This window comes from Hoplias malabaricus, chromosome 1 (genome assembly GCF_029633855.1).
Source record: "Hoplias malabaricus isolate fHopMal1 chromosome 1, fHopMal1.hap1, whole genome shotgun sequence".
In the NCBI taxonomy this organism is placed as follows: Eukaryota; Metazoa; Chordata; class Actinopteri; order Characiformes; family Erythrinidae; genus Hoplias; species Hoplias malabaricus.
In genome coordinates, this window is record NC_089800.1 from 15,060,321 (window position 1) to 15,081,021 (window position 20,701).

General features: G+C 38.7%; 2 protein-coding genes across 3 annotated transcripts; one reads left to right on the forward strand and one right to left on the reverse strand.

Moving 5' to 3' along the window:
- The first annotated feature begins 1,879 nt into the window (after positions 1-1,879).
- On the forward strand, positions 1,880-15,836 carry slc7a14b (solute carrier family 7 member 14b). 2 transcript variants are annotated; one of them, XM_066676376.1, is made up of 10 exons: positions 1,880-2,204; positions 7,143-7,617; positions 8,899-9,135; positions 9,539-9,756; positions 10,497-10,643; positions 11,264-11,314; positions 11,592-11,800; positions 12,045-12,892; positions 13,884-14,205; positions 15,209-15,836. In XM_066676376.1, the coding sequence occupies exons 2-10, from the start codon at positions 7,320-7,322 to the stop codon at positions 15,297-15,299; spliced, it is 2,421 nt and encodes an 806-aa protein (XP_066532473.1). In that variant the 5' UTR covers positions 1,880-2,204; positions 7,143-7,319; the 3' UTR covers positions 15,300-15,836. The 2 variants fall into 2 exon arrangements, with proteins under 2 accessions (XP_066532473.1, XP_066532482.1); XM_066676385.1 differs by lacking the exon at positions 11,264-11,314.
- A 775-nt stretch (positions 15,837-16,611) lies between these two features.
- cldn11b (claudin 11b) lies at positions 16,612-19,663 on the reverse strand. The gene is made up of 3 exons (XM_066662390.1): positions 19,295-19,663; positions 18,826-18,990; positions 16,612-18,012 (listed from the first exon to the last, which is right to left on the reverse strand). Exons 1-3 carry the CDS (start codon positions 19,518-19,520, stop codon positions 17,753-17,755), a joined length of 651 nt encoding a protein of 216 aa, XP_066518487.1. The 5' UTR covers positions 19,521-19,663; the 3' UTR covers positions 16,612-17,752.
- Positions 19,664-20,701: the final 1,038 nt, after the last annotated feature.

The window sequence follows — 20,701 nt, forward strand, 5'->3', positions numbered from 1 at the left end:
GTAAAAGTCTAATTTGCATTGCTTAAGTCGGTTGTCGGTAGGATGTTCCAGGATTTCTACTTTATGGTTCAGCTAAATGAGCCAGGAAGACTTTGAGAGTGCCATGCACAGCTGTGTGAGTCATACCCTTCCCGCATCTCACATCACAGGGATCAAAGTAGTGATGAGAAAAAGCTTCTTACATTAATTTCATTCCTCAGAGTTGAGCTGACATGCATGGATCATGAGGCACATGCTGGGCTCTGCTACTGACACAAGGAGTGAGGTGTGTGGGGATAATGAGAGAGGGGTTGAGGGGGTGTTTAGACATCACACAGTGCTGCCCTACTGGAGATAAGCAATACCTGCTTTTATTTAGTCTGCCATATTTAAATAAACCATGGAATTATTATATAAACTAGACTGAGCTATGAAATCATTATCTAGAAATCTGACCCCCTCCCCCCAAAGCCATGAGAAAGAATTTTTACTGTACATATTATTCACCATGAAATTGAAATCAGAACATATTTTACTGCTTTAACCTGAGATTTTTCCAAGTAAACAGGACACTGGGATGGAAAATAACAGGCAGGATATTATATTATATTTTTTTTAGCAGACAACCTTTTGCTATGTTGTCCTTCTCTCCTGTGTGTAAAGGCTTGTATGGCTTGTACTAACAGTGGAACAAGTGGCCATCTTATATGATGGGATGTTCCAGGCCTTAATTAATAATTCATATTAACTGTGGACCTATCTTTCTGATCATGTTAATAGCCCGGCTTTGATCAGTCTTGTCAAGTTTAACTATAAACACTCACCTGATGTATATTGAATGGAAATTGTGCTGGTGAAACCAACACTTGTTCAGTGCAGGTTGTTGAGGTCCTGTGGTTGCAGTGTGTGTTCTAACACTGTCGCCATAGCTACATGTGTCTGGAGCGGAACCTGAGATCCACTCGTGTCTCGAGAGCGGTGGCTGAGAGGGAGGGAGGGTAATTAAAAATAAATTAGCTGCCATATCCCAGCTCAGTGTAGGAATAGTACAACATCCTATAGTCAGCTTGTAATCATGTTATAGATGTAGGTGAATGTGGCATTGGGAGTCCAAAGGATGGATAGTTATTGTTACGCCACGGTGTTTCTGCATGAGCCATGAATCAAACTCTGGAATCAATAAATATATCCTGAGTATTTTGCTGTGGTGAGTGAATTTACATATTACACTTTGACATATTCGGGGCCATGGTTCATGTTTCAGAAGTAGGTTGCAAAATTAAGGTTATTGACCTAAAACCATATACACTGCACATAAACATGGGAAGTAAAGCCACAATTATCTTAACTTTAATTCTAAACGGAGTAAAAATGATCTTAGTTTTGTTTTATTGACTGATAAACATTGTGGGTCATCAGTTTGGTCTTTATGGGATTTTCTCTGAAGTGAATGTCACCTATGCACTTTATGGGCCCATTCTGATACTCTGTATTATCAGAATATCTGTTTTATCCCTGTATTATCCCTGAATATCTGCTACTAAATCTTGTTTCATAGATTTGGACGACTGGCTTTATGCAGTAAAATAAAAGGTGAGAATCTATTAATTAATACTATCACTATCCAATGAAGCAATCAGCTATAAAACTGACAGAAAAGACAATGTCGGAAACCAGCAGCATCAGATCAGTACAGGCAAAGTATTTGTCAAGCAATTGACCACTCTTGACCCCTACATTAACATATAACGAATGCTAACGAATAGTTTTAAAACTTGTTGTCAAAAGATGTCTATGTTCCTTTTAACGATCACCCGTTTCAGATTTGTTTAAAAGTAAACAGATTTTAATCTTTTGCTCAGAGATTATTGAGTTCCCATTAGAAACACCAGCAGAAGAAGGAGATCATTCAGCCTCATCTATTACCTTATTTATTCCCTCGAAGTCTTTTTTCAGCCTTGTACAATGGTTTTAGTGCTGGACACTGAGACATATGAATATGAATGGATTTTTAAAAACGTCCACTGAATCAAGGCTGACGTAAGCAGCCGCTGAACGGAGGGATACGGCGCTGAATAATTAATTTATCTCTGATCACATGGCGGAGGAGCTGAATTATTCAGAGTCTCGTCTCTCCGCGCTGTGTCCGTGCACTCGCCCTTAGCTCACCGGGACCGGACTCTCATCGCGGGGATGGAGCTCTGCTGAACACCGCTCCTCCACCGGTGAGTCCTGCTCCCTCAGACACCACACTCGGAGACATTACCGCTCCCTCTTTCACCGTGTGCGGACACTCCAGGACACAACAGCATCACAAGTTGCGGACGGCTAAAGTCTGACGCATTTTCAAGACGATTTCACAAGTTATTTACCTAAGGACTCCATAGAAATATCCATCTTTACCTGCTGTAGGGAGCAGGAAATATTCTCCCTGAACTCTCAGCGGGTTTGGAAGTGACTCGTCCTGTTTATCAATATTTTATTCGGCAAAATCTAAATTTCTCCGCATTGCGAGAGCGTTTCTGTAGGAAACGTTTCTGTCAAACTTGAAAAAAATGACTTAAAGTTTCTTGAAACATTATTTATTTTTAGATAACAATTACTTAACATGTCGATTTTCACGCAATCATTATTTACAGGCATTTTTTAAATTATTATCTCTATATAATGACCTGTTTGTCTTGATATATTGCCTTACTACCTCAAAATGTTGTTTAGTGATAAGTTTTTTAAATTGAAATCTTAGATAATGGCATGTGCTCATATATTTCTAGAAAATAATTATTAATTTTGACACAATAAGTCAAAGGTTTGAGAAAAAAATGTCAGTTGGAAAAAATACAAATTCAAAATGTTGACGTTGACGTCATCTTCCACAGCCCAAGGTAAATTCAACCGTTGATCTTGATCTGCTTGAGGGTGCATCGGTTGGTGGCTTGCCAGTCAGAACTATGGAGTGAATTGTATCAAAATTTTACAAAAGCAAAAATAAATCTGCTTACCAGAAAAATCAATACAAAGGCTGAAAAAATACAATTGAGTATCAAATAACTGCAAAAATTAATAAAGTAACCAATATAATTTAAAAATATATATTTGATATGTTTTTTTCTGTTTTGCTTTCACAACATATACTTTCTCATCTAAATTTTAAGAATTTTATTTGCAGATTTAATTTTCCTTTTGTAAAATTTCTGAAAGCAATTAACTCCATACAGAACAACCTAACAGTCTCATCATGAACTTCTTGTGAATTAACTTCTCAAGATCTTCCATCCATAGCACACATTTTAAATCTTTGTGTTCTTGCTGTTGAAAAACAGTCCTAAACGTAACCTAATTTTTTCATCCTCATTGTGAGAATGAATGTCTGTAGACATTCTATGGGAATCTGAGTTCTTTACAAAATACTGATGGAATTGCTTTATTTATTGAATAATTCAGTTATTTTTACTGCTTTTTTTGTTTCTGGGAAAAGAGGAGCAAGCTTCTATAATGAAAGGTATGAAAAGAGCCAATTTTTGAATGGCTTATCCTGGCTTCTTTATCCGTCTGAGATTTTCTTTATGTAGAAACCCTCTACTATACTTAAAGTTGGTTTTAAATTCTTGGAACTAAGCAATGAAGGAAAAGTTCTGGAACCTCTCCTTTGGATGTCACGTTCTACACAGCTACTTGGTTGTGTCTACTTGTATAATCGAGGATGAAGGTCTGTCAGTACTTCTGCATGGGAAGACAGTGGTGTTGGATAACATGCTATTTCCTTTCTCAGCATCTACACAAATTTGCAAAAAGTTCATTATAAGACCAAGAAACTGTGAAGAGAAATGCTTTCATCCCTCAGATATTTTCTCAAGATTATTTGTTAGTTGACTGCTGATAGTAGAACATCATTTGCTGTTACTGATGGACTCCAAGCGTTCTGGCCTGGATCCACTCCAGTTTAGCCATCAGCATTAGCGCTCTGATCTAATTTTCAGCAGATCACAGTGGAGGCTGACCATGTGTCTGTTTCAGTGATATCCTGCTGTGATGTGCACCAGGGTGAATGATGCCACTGATTATTCATTTCAATCCAGTGCTGAGTAAAATGAAATCTAGATTCATTAGAAAAAATTATAATAATACAAATCTTCTTGCACACCAATAATGGTAAATCTTTGATTTCAACAGTAACAGTACCTCAGTGAAAATGCAAATCATTAGCATGACTCTGCCAGTGTTATCCTTGTGCCCTTATGCATGAAGTCAAATCATAATGGCAGCCAGTTCAATATGAGGTATCAGTTCTGATTCATTGAGTTGTATATCTCTGGAACAAGTGTAGCCTTAAAGATCACAGACTCACTTTGTGTGATGTCTTGTTGTTAGCTGTGATTTTCTTCCTCGGATTAGTGCAGTGTCATATATGTACCACTCACCTGCCCGAAAATACAGAGAGACCTCTGTGCGTTTACATATATCAACCTATTCAGCCTATAGCCTGTTAACACAGTCCATTCATTTTGAATTTAGAGATCATTGTTCTTTCCAGTTTTAAAGAAACCCTACTTGTTAATGTTTCTTAAAATGACAGCTTCACTGAGCTTTAATAGGGAGAACAGAGCCTGCATTCTTGCTACTCCAGGCTCAGTACTGCAGAAACTGCACTATGTATTCTTCATTTCAGGTGAATAACACTCTGCAACTGCAGTGGGGAGCCCAAAAACCTCACCTACTTTTCCTTTAAAGCCATAATAACACAAACGGCACTGTATAAAATGACATAAATGTATAAGGAAAAAACAAAAATACAAGAAGAGTTGGGACAACGAGTCTTTTGTGCATTATAAATAGTTTTTTTCTAAGCATTGACATTGGCAGTACTGGTACCAGCCAGATTTCAAAAAATGGTATCAGAAAAGAAAGTGGTATTATTCAACTCTAGTTTTAAGGTATTATGGGTGTTTCAGTAATTAAAGTGAACAAATATTCTAATATAATAGTCTAATACTATATACGTGAATGTTATTTTTATATGTACACACATATTTGCAGCAACTGTTTCATTTTTTCTATATCTAATACATAGTTGTATACATTTATTAATGTATAACACCCATTACCAGTATGTGATCATTTTATGTATGAATTATATCCTAAAAAGAAATGTCAGGTCACTGTAATATTGATCCACCCATAATTGTGCAATGCCTATGTTATGTTCAAGGCTTTAGACTCTCAGCATGTTCATCCAGCTGCACATTTTCCTTTTCTTGCATTTGGTGAACACCAAAAGCAGAATGTCAGTGATTTTGTAACTCTCAGATAAAGTGGCTGAAATTGTACACAAATAAGAATGGAGTGTGCGTAAGTGTAGTGGCTGGGGTTTTCACACTGGTCCTCCCCTGCTCTGCCGTCCACACCCCTGCTGAGGAGTGTCATGAAGGTTGTGTGGTGAAGCCTGTTGCTTTAGATTCACCTCCTCCACACTGTCTGATGGATGGTCCATTCTTTAGTCCACCCCCCCTCCTGCTGGCCCCAGCTGTGACGTCAATGCTTTGTCCGCACATAAAGAGCAAAAGCGATCAAATGTGCCTCATCAGTCAAGGTCCACTGTATGAATCATCTCCACAAAACAGCCCTTATGAGTTAATGGTAGTATCTGTCTGCAGCTCAAGGAGATATTTGTTATGTTTGTACCATTGCTGCTAATGTTAAATCATGGTCATTTTCTCTGTTTAAGTCATTGTAAATGACTGTTTTATTTTTCACCTGATCCTTTACCTTATCACCAGCTGCCCTTCACGTTGCGTGAATATCACATGATAAATGAGAAACTACTTGGAATTAAATGTCACCACATTAAGAATCCGTTATTGTTTTGATCTTTTTTTCCATTCTTTTACTTGATTAAATTTATAAACCCCACAAATGAACTGTTGTGGAAATCCCAGGTTTTGTTGCACTTTAGCTAAAAGGGTGTTATATAGTACATAAAAATGTTATGTCTATGTTCCATTGAATTGTATTTAGTGTTACGACGAATTTTCTTTTATAAGAAGGACCATTTAACTAGGTTACCATTTATAAACACATACGGAAGCTTTTAAGTCTATGATTATCCCTCTTAAATATAAAATAAAGGTTCTTAAATTGTTTTTGCATTGGACATGGGATACTATAGCTTTTAAATTAATCAAAATTGGTACTGGGATAAAAAGTTGTTCTTTTATGGCATTGTTTTTGGCACATTTTTAAATGCCCACTGTCTCTCCTTACAATCTCTTTTATGCTGTCCAAGTGCATTGCAACCCCACTGGACCAGTAGTGGTAATTATGGTCAGACAGAAGGGGTGTCTCACTCTATTAGCTACTCTAAGTGGAGCTTTTCTGAGGCCGCCAGAGATGCATATTTGATTCAAGGGGATAAAATATGGTAATGGTATCAGAACAAATATACATTAGCAGAGGTGAGTGAGGTGGGAAAACAGTGTTAAGGTACAGGACGTGAACAGTTATTTTGTTTATTTCAGTACTTCAATATTGGTCAGGATCATTTTACCTCAGTAATAGTGAAGCTCTCAGGGTCTTTGCTCTCCATTTGTTCTTTTCAGAGTGAAAGGCATTCATGGTTTATGTGATGATCAACCACAGCACTCACTTTGTTCTTGTTATTTGTATTTCAATACTCCACTGCACATTTAAAGCTCTCATTTAAAAGCTAAATTAGACACAGTACCATGGCAATATTCTGAGTCAATGGGATTATAATTAATTATTATATCCTTTAAATTATTCAGATTTTCTCTATATACATTACCAGTTAAAGTACAAACTCACCTTCTCATAGAAAACATTTCCTTGTTTTTACAGTATAGATTAGCAGCAAAAACTTCAGACGTGAAAATATAGCATAGAATATAGAAGTATGTTCATTTTTATTTCATTGTTCATTTATTAAAAACTTTGACCGACATTTTACACACTCTCATGCATTTTCTGTTAAGAATTACTTATGTGTAAGTGTGTATAAATTTGGGTATCTAGTTTCAAATGTAGAAATACCAGGATGGCCTGGATGAGATGGGTCTCAAAGTTATGGGAGTGGGTCTGGCTTAAGCCGTCTATTGTATAAAAAAATTGTAAATATAGTTTGTTAACCTTTTCTCTTCTTCTTAAAGGGTTTCCGATGATCCCTGCATTGTATGTAGCACCATGCTGGCCCTGGAACAGGTGAATTTTGCAATTGGAACAAAAGACAGTCAAGCAGCACATTAAATTTTGACACTGTGGGACAACGCCAAGCAGCAGCTTTACCAAGACTCTTTACCAACATCTTATAAAACATCTGAAGGATAATGAGCTCCATTTTTGCTAAGTTGGACCCCAGACGAATTGAGTGGGAGACGTCCTGGTATGGCCTCCATTCCCGAGTGCTGCGGACCAAACCAGTGGACTCAATGCAGGAGGGCGCAGGGGACCTACACGGCACTAGACTTGCTCAGGTTCTGACCACAGTGGACCTGGTCTCTCTGGGTGTGGGCAGCTGTGTGGGAACAGGAATGTATGTGGTGGCTGGGCTCGTTGCCAAGGAAATGGCTGGACCCGGAGTTATCATGTCCTTCATTATCGCTGCTGTGGCTTCCATTCTGTCAGGTTAGCAGCTAGAGTTGTTATGTGTAGTGTTGTATTGAAATCAAACATTTACCCCCTATTAGAATTATTGTGTATTTTATGTGTAATATAGAGCAATACTAGTATTAATAAATAATGACAGAATTTCTTGACTTATTAAAGCAGTCTAAATGATTAGTAGTAACTTACACAGTAGTAAGTTAATCATGTTCAGTAGCTATTGTAGATACTATATAATTGTTATTTACTAAATGATAATCCTGTGTTCCAGGAGTTAAATCCTTTTCTCTTAATATTTCAAACTTGTTTGCATTCTGTCTGATGTGTGGGAAGAGCAGAGCTCAGATAATTTGTCCTTATTTCTTATCCCCTCTTCTTGGTCATGCTGCTGCTGCTGTGTGTGTGTGTGTGTGTGTGTGTGGCTTCTATGTAAGGAATCCCAGGGGGAACACCTGTGTGTGATTATGACAGCTTTTCAGTATGCTTTCTCACTTTAAAGTGGGATAACTGTGATACTGAAAGGGCTTCTTCTGACCCAGAGCCTTTTTTAAAGGGTGAACTGAATAGATTTTGTGCGGTATATTTTTAATAAAGTCACTTATTTATGGACTCAATATTTAAATATGCTTTTCAATAATTGTCTCCCAGTGCAGAATTTTAAATTGGATTTCCATCAAATTTATAAATTGCCACCCAATTCAGTAGTTAACAACTGTGGAGAGGATAGTAGAACATTTCTTAACCAAAAAACAAAAACAACACCAAAAATACACCTAGTTTCCCTTTTTGCTTCTTTAACCCCTTCAAGCCTAAGCACTTCTCACTCTCATAACTGTGGAACTACATACTAGAATGTAGCAGTTTTAGGACTACTGTTACTCTTAATTAAATCAATAATCAATATATTCATCATTCTGCAGATTATTTTCTTATTACTCAAAATAAAAATGGCATTACTGGAAAATGTAAAAATTGCCATCATAGTAAATTTACATTGTGTGATGATTTCCCAAGAAGGTTATTAGAAATATAATTTAATAATGATGTATGTAATTTTATCAAGTAATCATTACTAAATAGTTTAATAAATAATTAAGTCATTTAGTCATTTAGAATTCAAATTCAGATACACTTATGTTTTTGTTACAGGAAAAGGAATATAATCCTGGACCACAGACCTCTAAATGGACATTCTTAGTTGACCGGAAAACAGAACTTGGCCTAGGACTAGGTTTAAGGAATAAGGGGATAGTTTTAATTCCTGTCCTGGAAACTGGTCCTAACTGTGTGTTTGTTTCTCAGGAGTGTGTTACGCTGAGTTTGGGGTGCGAGTGCCAAAGACCACTGGCTCAGCCTACACCTACAGCTATGTGACAGTGGGGGAGTTTGTGGCCTTTTTCATTGGCTGGAATCTCATTCTGGAGTATCTGATCGGCACAGCTGCTGGAGCCAGTGCTCTCAGCAGCATGTTCGACTCTCTCGCCAACCACACCATCAGTAGATACATGATCAACCACCTGGGCACCCTGAATGGTCTTGGTGAGTGAGCTTCATGTTTCACACACAGAGAAACCTGATCCTCTGTCACTGAAGAAGACAGCAGTTTATTGTTCATTTGTTTGGTGGTGAAATGACAAAAAAGATGTATTGAATTTAAAGGAGCAAGCAATAAGTTTTACCATTATAGCACATGTTTCTGAAACTTACATTGTTTTTCTTTATAGTGCAACATACATTTCACACGAGATGAGGAAACAAACTGCTTTTGTCCAATAAACTGTATGGGTGTGGCCATTTTTAATATAAGTATAGTGACTGATTGTTCCTTTAAATGAATGGCTACATTTGTAATTAAATCAAGATTTTATTTTACTTATCTACATGACTCATTTGGAGGTAATTATATGCATCCAGTGATTATCTGATTTTCTGTCTTGCTCAGGAAAAGGAGAGGAGTCCTATCCAGACCTGCTGGCTCTTCTCATCGCTGTAGTTGTGACAGTGATTGTAGCTTTAGGAGTGAAGAACTCTGTAAGCTTCAACAATGCTCTAAACGTGATCAACTTGGTGGTTTGGGTGTTCATGGTGATTGCGGGTCTCTTCTTTGTCTCTGGAGCCAACTGGGAGGATGGGAGATTCCTACCTTATGGGTGGTCCGGGGTAAGAATGCTTTAATTCAGGTCTATTCAAGCTTATTGTTAAAGCATGTTTAGAAACAACAGATATTTAAAAATATAAATAATGATTAAAATGTGTTTAATCTGTCCACACCCTGCTCACAAATGCAGTTTTTGCTGTTCATCAAGCTAATACACTTGCAACAACTGTGAATCGCTACTTAAATATGGTATGGAATATTAATCCTCACAAACGAATGTTTCATGTTTGGTGCACTACAGGTAGTGTTACTAATACAGAGCTCCAGGATCCAGGGGTTGTGTGTTCAATACTGCCTTGGGTCACTGTCTGGTGTTGTTCAGGTTTCCTCTGGGTGCTTTGGTTTCCTCTGACAATACAAAAACACATCGGCCTGTAAATAGACTGTACAGAAGTGTCCTTTGGTGTGAGAGTGTTACTGACAGCATGAGTTTATGAGGTCCTGTGATGGACTGCTGCCCTGTCCAGTGTGCAATCCTCCAGGGTTTATTTCCGGATCCACCGCATCCCTGAACAGGATCAAGCAGTTACAGAAAATGAGTGAATGAATGAAAGCACAGCACAACGGTTACATAAAGGAGCAAACAGAACAGATTGAAATAAAATGAAATAAAATATAAGTAAATGTTTCTAACAAACAGATTTTTTTGGCTATACAAAACTAAACTGTAGTATTCTTTTGGCACTAAAAACACAAAATCTCCAATAGTAGCTAATAATACAGTGTTTTTTGTTTTTTGCAGGTGATGCAGGGAGCCGCCACTTGCTTTTATGCTTTCATTGGATTTGATATAATTGCCACTACAGGAGAGGAGGCCAAAAGTCCAAACACATCCATCCCCTATGCCATCACTGCCTCGCTTATCACATGCCTTACAGCCTACGTGTCTGTTAGTAGCCCACTGCACTCACAAATCTCTTATATGCTCATCCATGATATCATCCTCTACTATTTTGCCCTTGTTCATAGCACAAAAAGAATCATAAAATTGTCTGTGACACTTTAATGTTTTTAGTCTGTTATTGTTTACCTCACTGCAGAAAATGTGCTTTTTTAACTGAAGCAAAGATTCAAAGCAGAATAATTTTGCTTATATTGATGATCACAATGTGCTCTCCCTGTGTCCACATGGGTTTCCTGACCCGCTGTGATCTTGAACTGGTTACAGTTGAAGCGGTTACAGATAACGAATGAATGAATTATGATCACAATTTAGTTGCCTGCACAGATTTAAATACTACTCGGTTTAAATACTACTCTAGAGTACATTAAAAACACAAAAATATTTCACCATAATTATTAAACATTTATTCAAGCATATTTGGAAACAAAAAATGTTAAGCTTGAGAAAAGCTTTAGAAATGGTACACGTCATTGCTGTCTGAACTTTTTATACTATATGGCTGAAGTTTTGAGGATACCTGGTCATCTAATATTTCTTCTGAAATGAAGGATATGAATTTTGGTGTTTGCTCTCCTTTGCCTTAGTATCAGCCTCTACCATTCTAGGACAGCTTTATGCTAGATGATGGAACATTTATGTGTGAATTCCTCCTAAAGGTATGATCCATCACTTCAGAGGAACAGTCTTTTTAGTCCATGTGCCTAAATGCCTAAAGCTCATTTACAACGGTCTGGGGTATTGCTATTCATTGGAGATTATACCATTTATTATTTTTTTCCCTCCACAACTGTTGCACTTAAACATAGATAAAATTAATAATTAGGTGCGAACACAACACTATACAGATATAGTAGTATCTCTAAAGATATTGTGATTATATGCTCTTGTGGTTTGGTATTATATAAATACATTTGTATAAATATATTTTTCTAGGTGAGTGTGATCCTTACACTGATGGTGCCCTTCAACTTAATTGATGGAGATGCTCCACTGATGGAGATGTTTGCTGTGCATGGCTTCCTGGCAGGAAAGTATATAGTAGCTGTAGGGGCTATTGCTGGACTTACAGTCAGTTTACTGGGCTCCCTGTTCCCTATGCCCAGAGTCATCTACGCTATGGCTGGTGATGGCCTGCTGTTTAGGTATGTGTGTCCTTTGTTCATGTGTTTCTGCATGTGTTTGTATTTAAGATATTGCAAACATCTGAAGAGTACTGTGTAATCTCCATTGTTATTATTAAATATGGGAAACAGTACAATTTAAGTAAATATTTCTTTCTACATAATTTATCTGCAGTGTGTGTATTGTGTTTCTTTTTGTAGAAATGCAATGAGAAATGAAAGTATTGTAAGATCTGAAGTTATTTTGTTTGTGTATGTTCATCAGGTTCCTGTCACACGTGAGTCCGCACACCGAGACCCCAGTGGTCGCATGTGCGGTCTCAGGTTTTCTAGCCGCACTGCTGGCCCTGCTTGTCAGTCTGAGGGACCTGATAGAGATGATGTCCATCGGCACGTTACTGGCCTACACTTTGGTGTCTGTGTGTGTTCTGCTACTCCGCTACCAGCCTGAGGGGGACGGCTTCACCAGCATCTCCCCAGATGAGGCTGAGGCCTGGAAACATAAAGAGGGAGTGCTGACAGAGTATGAGAAGGAGGCTTACTCACCAGCGAGTGAGGGAGATGCCTGGGGATCCAAGGAATCTCAGTCACAGAGAGACGATGAGATGTTGATCGGCAAGTCTGACTCTGGAGGCTACCAGTCTGACAGCTCTGGATATGGGGTCGAGAAAGGTCTGGGTTTAGAAGACTCAGACAATGCGCTGACTTCTCTACTGAAAAGGATTCTGGGAGCCAGCTACTACACACTGAGGACACATCTGGGGCTCCCAGAATCCGGTACCCAGCCCACACCTGCAACAGGACGTACTGTCACTTCCTGCGTCCTCTTCCTTTTTGTCCTTACGTTCCTGCTCTGGATCCTCGTCATATATGGCCTTGATAGAGTGTCGGGAGGTGTTCGCTGGGCTCTGGTCCCACTTGTCATGATCATCGTGGTGATTATGGTAGCTTTGCTCATCATCATTCTACGGCAGCCTGAAAGCCCCAAAAAGTTGCCATACATGGCACCTTGTGTCCCTTTTGTACCTACAGCTGCCATTCTGGTGAACATTTACCTGATGCTCAAGCTGTCCAGCATCACCTGGGTTCGCTTTGCTGTGTGGTGTGCTGTAGGTATGACAGCTGACTTAACTTTCTTAATTTGATATTTTATATTAAATTAAAATCATGTACATTATGCTGATCAGGCAGATATATTTGGCGCCTAGATTTTTCACTAGATTTATGAGACTAGATAATACGTACTTAAACATACAACACCAAGTTAGAACTTTTAGTTTGCACATGCGAGTTTAAGTTGTTAGAAATTCAAAACAAAAACATTGAAAATTAACAAAGGTCGCATGGCTATTTTGTGGTAAACATGTCTACCTATATCTTACAACACTTAAATATTCAGATGATATATCATCATCATCATCATTTTCTTCTCCGCTTCTCCATTTCAGGGTCGCGGTCAGATGATATATACAATCATGAATTAAATACAGAATATAATGCTGTGCTACACTTCTGCATAACACCACTTACATTTAGTAATTTCAGAATTTAAGTAAAATAAAACTAAAATAATAAAACAATTACATGTCTTGGCTGGGGGCGGCACGGTGGCGCAGTCACACAGCTCCAGGGGCCTGGAGGTTGTGGGTTCGATTCCCGCTCTGGGTGACTGTCTATGAGGAGTTGGTGTGTTCTCCCCGTGTCCGCGTGGGTTTCCTCCCACGGTCCAAAAAAACACACGTTGGTAGGTGGATTGGTGACTCCAAACTGTGAATGTGTGTGTGTGTGTGTTGCCCTGTGAAGGACTGGCGCCCCCTCCAGGGTGTATTCCCCGCCTTGCACCCAATGATTCCAGGTAGGCTCTGGACCCACCCCAACCCTGAATGTGATAAGTGGTTACAGATAATGAATGAATGAATGTCTTGGCTGAATATTGGTTTTTGGGTTAAGGAACAATGGTCCAAGTTTTATTTGGATGAAGCAGTAGTTTAAATTTAAATTCAAACAATTGATTAAAAAAAAAAAAAAAAACAGATGACAATATATGAAAATTGAAGCATTTTGGACATCAACAGTTTGTGTCTCTTTTTCGCTTGTGGCACAGGTCTGATGATTTACTTTGGCTATGGCATGTGGAACAGTTCTCTGGAGCTCAGTGCCCGGGAGGAGGAGGCCCATGCCAGCTCTTATCAAAGATATGACACTGGAGTGGATGACAGTTTTACGGTGGATGAAGATGTCCAACCACAGGAGGACGGCGTGGAGGGCTGTTACCAGGGCTGGGCCGCAGAGGCTAGGGGCTATCAGTACCAGAACCAAGACAACGAACCCACAAACACCTCCAACAGCCACAAATCCAGAGGCAGAGGCCGGACAAAGAAGGGCTTTGAGGAGCTGGTCAATGATGACACAGAATATTCACCTGAGTAAGGACAGCATGAAGGATTCGCCTAAAAGGCAACTAGTCTAGGGTCTTGCAGCCGTTTCTTACACTTGACCCAAGCGTTCTTATTTATTTATTTATTTGAAATGTGCAATCATATACTTGCTGAAAATCTGTAGCACTAATTGAGCTGGATAAGTGTTAACCAAAGGAAGTACTGTAACCTACACCGACGTTCACCAGACTGACTCGTAGTGGAAGTTTATAAGTCATTCCAGTTGCTCACATCAGCATTTCACAACAGGGGACACACTAACAGTAACACAGCACACAGCCATTTTATTGTACCAAGCTTTGTTATTTTATTAATGTTAACTGTGTTACTACTAATTAAGCCGGTTACAGATTATTATTTATGTCCAATGTTTTAAAGGTCTAGACATTGCAGTTTCATGCTCCATTAAAATCAAGCACCTTGCAAGAAGTCATTTTTTTACCACACCATATTCTACATTTTTCATTATTCTGTTACCCATTATTTCCTATAGTTTGGTTGGCTTTGTGCTTTTAAGCCAGAGGAGTTAAATTTGTTCTGATATGTTGCTCCCATATTGTGCTTCGTTTAAAAAGATGTCCAGGCTGAAACACTCCTTGTAGCTTCAATATGAGTAGATTAAACCAAACTGCTGTACAATAGGTGATTATATGTTAAAGCACTAGCTTTGTAACATCACCAAATCATTCAACCATTCATTGTCTGTAACCGCTTATCCAGTTTAAGATTGTGGTAGGGTCCGGAGTCTACCCGGAATCACTGGGCACAAGCCTGGGAGGGTTCAGTGTGGTATTAAAAGTATGGTGAGATTTCCATGATATGGGCCTTTTAAATCATAGTAGCAGTACCTCCAGGAGGAAAACTAAACCCTATGTTCTGAACAATCTCCCTATTTTCTGCCTTTTGTGCTTGAAGTCTAAAAGGATTCATGCAGGAAATTAAGCTGCTTTCCAAACTTGTGTAAACATTCACTAGTGCCTTCTTTTTCCAGTCAGATCGAGTTATTCCAGTATCATGGATGGTGTCAAAAGCTCTTTTGCCATCAGCATGAGTGTGTGTACTGTATTTGTGACTTTGTGTAAGTACATGGAACTCATTCCACACATTATACAGCAACAGTCCCAGAGCCAGCATAGAAAAAAAAACACCACTTGCTTTTCTTTCTCCTTGTTTTACATTAAGAGAAAAGCCAAAGTACAGCATGTTAAAAGGTCTGCAGACATTTCCGGAAGATGCACAGAGTGGTCTGTACTAACAGCATTCCTACAGCTGTCTTGATTTAAAAGGTCAGTGTACAGAAATATTATGACTGGCATTTGCTGAGCACATAATACATGCCTTTCCCAAATATCACGCAACATCGATATCAAGTTATTTCTGGTGGTTTGCTGAATGTTATACTTGTGTGTGTGTGTTTTCCCCTAACTGTTAAAATATTTATATTTTGTCAATATATTTCAGCTGTGTGCATAAATTCATTCTGTCTCCAACAGCACGGTGTGTAAATAGATCTATGTCCAGAGTGATTTTGGTGAATGGTGTTTGACAAAAGTATATGAACCTATTTAAAATAAAATTTGAAATGAATAAAGTTACACGTGTCTGTGTGAACTGTAAAATCGTGCATCTGGGCAGGTCAACATCTTAATTCAATACAATATTTCTCATTATCATGGTGTAATATAAGATTATTCAAATTTTTTCCTAGATTTTCTAATAAAACAGACAAAGACAATGGTTGAAAAACATAAAAAAAAAAAGTAAGATATTCTTATAACAATCTCAAAATAAGAAATAATAGACATACTGATTAATTAAAGACATTTTCACTTCTCATATTTTGAGCTGAAATAATTAGACATTACCACTACAGCCAGTCCAGGCAAGGTCAGAGTTGTATACGTAACCGCAGTCAATTCAAATGCATCACGCTGGTTGCCTTTTGAGCAGCATGATGATGAAAGAATTAATGAAACATGACCAGAGGTTTTATATGTGAGATTTATAAAGTTACAAAACTCTCTATTTAAAGTGTTCAATTTGGATTGCACCAGAGTGGGACAATATGATGATAGCTGAGCCATGATAGCTTTGGTGGTAATTTAATCTAAAGTAATTCTCTCATGCTATCTGCAGATATTTTTTTAATATTCTTAAAAATATCCCAATATTTTATCAGCTAGAGCAAAGACAGTTTCACTTGACAAAATAATATTTTTGCAAGGCACCTATTGCCCAGACTGACTCGTAGTGGAAGTTTATAAGTCATTCCAGTTGCTCACATCAGCATTTCACAACAGGGGACACACTAACAGTAACAGTAACACAGCACACAGCCATTTTATTGTACCAAGCTTTGTTATTTTATTAATGTTAACTGTGTTACTACTAATTAAGCCGGTTACAGATTATTATTTATGTCCAATGTTTTAAAGGTCTAGACATTGCAGTTTCATGCTCCATTAAAATCAAGCACCTTGCAAGAAGTCATTTTTTTACCACACCATATTCTACATTTTTCATTATTCTGTTACCCATTATTTCCTATAGTTTGGTTGGTTTTGTGCTTTTAAGCCAGAATTATGAAAGAATTAATGAAGAACATGACCAGAGGTTTTATATGTGAGATTTATAAAGTTACAAAACTCTCTATTTAAAGTGTTCAATTTGGATTGCACCAGAGTGGGACAATATGATGATAGCTGAGCCATGATAGCTTTGGTGGTAATTTAATCTAAAGTAAAAAAGTAATATCTTAAAAATATCCCAATATTTTATCAGCTAGAGCAAAGACAGTTTCACTTGACAAAATAATATTTTTGCAAGGCACCTATTGCCCAAATTCAACAAACCTTAGTAAAAAATGTTGAGCTACATCACACATCTTTCACTGCATTATAAAAATGTCTTCAAGTCTTAATACTTTTTTGCCATATTGCCCTCTTCTGGTTTGCAGATTTCCTGAGAGGTTTTGAACAGGATGGAAGGAAAAGATTTGCGGGAAAAAACATGAAGACGACACCTGGCCTCTGGCTTCCTGCCTGTCTGCTGTCTGGCTGACAATGTATCACATGGTCAGTTGGAAAAAAAAGGGGGGGGAAACTGCTCTGATATCAGAACAGATTGATTGCATTACACACACACACACACACACACACACACAGACACAAAAAAAAATGTGTGGTACAGGGAAAGACTACTGCAAATTAATTCTTATAACTGAAGGGGAAAAAAAGTATGGAGCAAAAAGGCTGCATGTTACAGGGAGGACAAAAGGAGGAAAAATAAGGAGGTTTCATCTCTGCCCGATATTCCAGGTCCATCTGTACAGATCAAAACAGATTTGATCAGAGAAAAATACATTTGTTCATGTCAGATTTTTAAGTCTTCACATGGTTGTGATCAAACCAGGGCAGTGGAAAATCCCGTGTGTGTGTGTGTGTGTGAGAGAGAGAGAGAGAGAGAGACAAAGGTAGAACATTCCTCTCCTCCAGATGAAGAGATTGTTTGAAGTCCAGTCCAGACTGATCTGCTCTCAGACATGTGCGCTCTTGGCGTGGTTGTTGGATGCCTGGATGGAGTTGGACAGGCTGGTGTGTTTGGTGTAGTAGAAGCGGTTCTCTGGGTGCTTGGGTGGAATGACACCCCCTGAGCAACATGTCATGATGGATCCCGCCAGGAGACAGAGGACAGAGCCTAACCATCCAGCATAGAGGGAGAAACCAAACGTCATCAGGCCATCTTGATTATGAGTGCCAATAGGGAACCAAATAGTGGCTACTATCCCAAACACCGCTGTAGAAATAGAGAGCAATAAATAAATAAATCTTCAGGTTTATTTTTAACCGTTAACATGATTATTTGAATGTGATCTGAAAACAGGTCTATTGCAAAATAAGACAATGGCCATCATATATAACAAAAGAACATAAATGTCTTTGCTGATAAAATATATTTTAGGAAAATAAATAATGTTAATTAATTTTATTATTTGCCAATCTAAACTTTTCAAGTCCAGTTCTTGGAAATGAGACAAAAATGAGAAATGTGTCATTCTGTGACAGCTGACCCTGACAGGCTCTTCCTGAAGGTAATTTAGAGGAGAGGGATCCATCTGCAGCCACCTGGGTTATGGATAGTTTAAGCTGCATGTTGAAAGAGGGCTCCAGAGGAAGAGTGGATGGCAAACAGATGGTGAGTGACCCTGTAGTCTATTCAGCCTCATTTAGAATATGACATGACTTTTAACACATGACCTAATTCGTTTCAGAACTTTAGCTCAAGTCATAAAACCATATCCTGACATATGTCAGATCCTTTTGTAATATTAAGTACAATCTCAGACTTGTATTCTTTCACTACACAGTATTCGAACAGGCCACACCCTCTTTTCCCAGGTGTCAGATGTATTATAAAGACACTGACATTTATTCCATCCCGCGTGAACATGTACATCTCCTTCAACTACTTCAGACACAATCTGAAACTCTGGTTTATTTGACTGTCTCATTTTCTTTGGCATAATTGTCCACCGGCAGACAGTGGTCCACCATCACAGTATTCAATTTTTTGCAAATGTCCAACAAATGTACAGCCTATTAAACTCACCCATGGTGAGCATGAGCGCGCCGCTGAGCACCGCGCGCTTCCGTTTGGTCCCCGCGCGCTCGTCGTTGAGAGTGACACAGGGCGACGCCAGCAGCGCGAGCAGCACCGAGAGCAATCCGAGCAGAGAGGCGGAGAGCATGAGCGCGCGCGCCACCTGCACGTGAGCTGATGGAGACAACACAAGCATAGGCTACAGGTTTGTTTTTGCGCATGAAACAACTCCTGGGCAACATTATCGGGTGTATAATAAAAAAACGCACAAGTATATTAACAAACACAGAGCCCAAGTTGCCTTAAAGAACAAGGGGAAAACCGCCGTGCTGAGAATTCAGTATCGATCTACACACATTCTACAGCAGGATACTATCATCAATTCAGAGCATACCTGTTATTTATTTATTCAGGCATTAGAAGAAGGCCCTGAGAGCGGCCCGAGCTGGTGACGAAGGTTAGGAGCAGGAGACCTTACCTGGCAGTGCGAGGATCTGGTTGAGCGCGACGCAGTGGTAACGAGAGGTGGATACAACGCACTCTGCCCACAGGCCCTTGGACTCCAGCTCGTCCAGCTTCTTACAGGTGTGCATCTCATACTTACAGGTCATCACCCAGTCATTAGTACAGGAGGCGACTATTATGCCCAACCAGCCAAAACATCCCAGTACCCCACCTGCCAAAACACGACCGCCCTGAGACATAGTGCCGACCTCAGCTATTTCCCTCCAGTCCAAAAGTAGTCTACAGATTCTGACTCAAACTATATATTCCTATCTTTATTTATGTTTAACTTCCTCTTCAGTTCAGGAAAACTCCCCTCGATCCACAGCTTCTCAGCTCGGGGTACAACATTTTGGTTTGCTAAAATGTGGGTGTTTTTTTTTTCTTTTTTTTAAAAGGACTTAAGCAGTGTCCCGCCCCTTTCGTCACTTTCAGCCAATCAGAAAGTTGCATAACGAAGCGTAATGATAAGGGTCAGACTTCCAAAGCATCTAAAATTTACATCACAGGACGCTGTTCTTTGAAGAACGCCTCTGTTCAACAGAATGACATATGTAAAAGGGTTTTTTTTAAAGAAAAAGAAATATACCCAATACCTTAAGCTCAAACGCCTCTGACAGATCTATGAATATGCAATTAGTCCCCTACCCCTCTGCTGCTTGCCTGCATCTTGAAAGCCCCGCCAAACAAAAGTGACAGGATTGGTTCCTTTGCTGTATGATGTAAGAAATATTGGCTGCCTCCAATTCAAGCCTGTTGTAGAAAACCAACAGTTTTCAAAGCTGAAATGCTCTTTCTTGTAGCGCATAAAGAACATGACAGACATGTTGACAAGGTAAAAAAATGTTTTCACTGGTGAGAGTTTTTAAATATTTAAATATTGATTAAAATATTAATCAAAATATAATTTAGAAGTTGATGCTACGAATCCTGCTTCCTATCACTACCATCAATATAAAGATGATAGAGTCAGCAAGTTTCTTTCTAGTCGTATATTTTACATTAAACTACTTTTTTTACATTGCAGCCATTGTTTTAAAAATTATGTACATTTGAGAAACACCCTAATAGTCACCACAGAAATTAACTGCAGACTGAATGAGATGCTCTTGATCAGCTGCATATATTTATCTGTTGAGTTAACTTTTGCAACATAAAAAACAGTTTTAGAATATTTGTTACTATAAAGTTATAGATGCTCCAGTCTTAGTTGTAGTTCATCAGCAGCTGAGAATCTGCTTGCCTCATTTTAATAATCTGAACATCACTGCCATCTAGAGTTCATCTAGTGTTGAGTTTGCCTGAATGTAGCCAGAATTTTACAAAAATAAAAATAAAAAGAACCCCAAAAACTCCACAGTAAAGGAACGTAGAGATTCAG